Here is a 2,386-nt window from a genome sequence, read left to right on the forward strand (position 1 = left end):
AGGTGGCAAGGCTCTTCATCAGGACACACGGGATGCAGCCTCACAAGGATGCAGACAGGTGGCACGGCTCTTCATCAGGACACACGGGATGCAGCCTCACAAGGATGCAGACAGGTGGCAAAGCTCTTCATCAGGACACACGGGATGCAGCCTCACAAGGATGCAGACAGGTGGCACGGCTCTTCATCAGGACACACGGGATGCAGCCTCACAAGGATGCAGACAGGTGACAAGGCTCTTCATCAGGACACACAGGATGCAGCCTCACAAGGATGCAGACAGGTGGCAAGGCTCTTCATCAGGACACACGGGATGCAGCCTCACAAGGATGCAGACAGGTGACAAGGCTCTTCATCAGGACACACGGGATGCAGCCTCACAAGGATGCAGACAGGTGGCAAGGCTCTTCATCAGGACACACGGGATGCAGCCTCACAAGGATGCAGACAGGTGGCACGGCTCTTCATCAGGACACACGGGATGCAGCCTCACAAGGATGCAGACAGGTGGCAAGGCTCTTCATCAGGACACACGGGATGCAGCCTCACAAGGATGCAGACAGGTGACAAGGCTCTTCATCAGGACACACGGGATGCAGCCTCACAAGGATGCAGACAGGTGACAAGGCTCTTCATCAGGACACACAGGATGCAGCCTCACAAGGATGCAGACAGGTGGCAAGGCTCTTCATCAGGACACACGGGATGCAGCCTCACAAGGATGCAGACAGGTGACAAGGCTCTTCATCAGGACACACGGGATGCAGCCTATTGGTCATTGGTCATTGGTCATTGGTCATTGGTCATTGGTTATTGGTCATTGGTCGTTGGTCGTTGGTCGTTGTTCGTTGGTCGTTGGTCGTTGGTCGTTGGTCGTTGGTCGTTGTTCGTTGTTCGTTGGTCGTTGGTCGTTGGTCGTTGGTCGTTGTTCGTTGGTCGTTGTTCGTTGGTCGTTGTTCGTTGGTCGTTGGTCGTTGGTCGTTGTTCGTTGGTCGTTGGTCGTTGGTCGTTGGTCGTTGTTCGTTGGTCGTTGTTCGTTGGTCGTTGGTCGTTGTTCGTTGGTCGTTGTTCGTTGGTCGTTGGTCGTTGGTCGTTGTTCGTTGGTCGTTGGTCGTTGGTCGTTGGTCGTTGTTCGTTGGTCGTTGTTCGTTGGTCGTTGTTCGTTGGTCGTTGTTCGTTGGTCGTTGGTCGTTGGTCGTTGGTCGTTGGTCGTTGGTCGTTGGTCGTTGGTCGTTGTTCGTTGTTCGTTGGTCGTTGGTCGTTGGTCGTTGTTCGTTGGTCGTTGTTCGTTGGTCGTTGTTCGTTGGTCGTTGTTCGTTGGTCGTTGGTCGTTGGTCGTTGGTCGTTGTTCGTTGTTCGTTGGTCGTTGGTCGTTGGTCGTTGGTCGTTGTTCGTTGTTCGTTGGTCGTTGGTCGTTGGTCGTTGGTCGTTGGTCGTTGTTCGTTGTTCGTTGGTCGTTGGTCGTTGGTCGTTGGTCGTTGGTCGTTGTTCGTTGTTCGTTGGTCGTTGGTCGTTGGTCGTTGGTCGTTGTTCGTTGTTCGTTGGTCGTTGGTCGTTGGTCGTTGTTCGTTGTTCGTTGGTCGTTGTTCGTTGGTCGTTGGTCGTTGGTCGTTGGTCGTTGGTCGTTGGTCGTTGGTCGTTGTTCGTTGGTCGTTGGTCGTTGGTCGTTGGTCGTTGTTCGTTGGTCGTTGGTCGTTGGTCGTTGGTCGTTGGTCGTTGGTCGTTGTTCGTTGGTCATTGGTCGTTGTTCGTTGTTCGTTGGTCGTTGGTCGTTGGTTATTGGTTATTGGGCATTGGTCAAGTTGTTGATGACGGGCCCAACAACTTGTGGCGGACAAGAAAAGAACATTTGGTGACAAAAGGAGGAAAAGGAGTAAGTACCAGTTGATGACAATAAAGGAAAGTCATGAAAAAAGCAATTGTTGGCGCCAAAAAACAAAATGAGCGTATCAAAAAGTTGACCAAAGAAAAGTTGACTAAAAATAAACATCGGGCGATAAAAGGAAAAAAAAGCTGATGACAAAAAGAAGTTTACAAAAAAGAAGACTAGAAAAAAAGTAGACTTGAAAAATGTACTAAAAATAAAAGTTGACTAAAAAAATTGTTAGCAAGAAAAAGGTGAGCTACGTTAGCTAGCTAGCTTCCAGCAGATCTACAGTAACACCAGAAGGAGTCACGTGACCACATCAAACAGCTTTATCATCTCAATGATCTCAGAAAGGAAAACGATGTTCCTTTGAAAAAACTCAATACTACAAAAAGCCTGTCGACAACTACGACTCCCAGGGTGCATTTCACCGACTAACATCCCTTAGTGACGGATAAGAAACACATTCTTTGGAAACAAAGTGAAGATCCGACATGATTTCAGTTTATATAATAAAGGT

At 49.5% G+C, this 2,386-nt stretch overlaps 1 protein-coding gene across 1 annotated transcript; it reads right to left on the minus strand.

The window, feature by feature from the left end:
- Window positions 1–816: 816 nt before the first annotated feature.
- LOC139433342 (zonadhesin-like) lies at window positions 817–1,737 on the minus strand. Its single transcript, XM_071202309.1, has one exon. The coding sequence runs from the start codon at window positions 1,735–1,737 to the stop codon at window positions 817–819; it is 921 nt and encodes a 306-aa protein (XP_071058410.1).
- Window positions 1,738–2,386: the final 649 nt, after the last annotated feature.

This window comes from Pseudochaenichthys georgianus, unplaced genomic scaffold, assembly GCF_902827115.2.
Source record: "Pseudochaenichthys georgianus unplaced genomic scaffold, fPseGeo1.2 scaffold_2198_arrow_ctg1, whole genome shotgun sequence".
NCBI lineage: Eukaryota > Metazoa > Chordata > Actinopteri > Perciformes > Channichthyidae > Pseudochaenichthys > Pseudochaenichthys georgianus.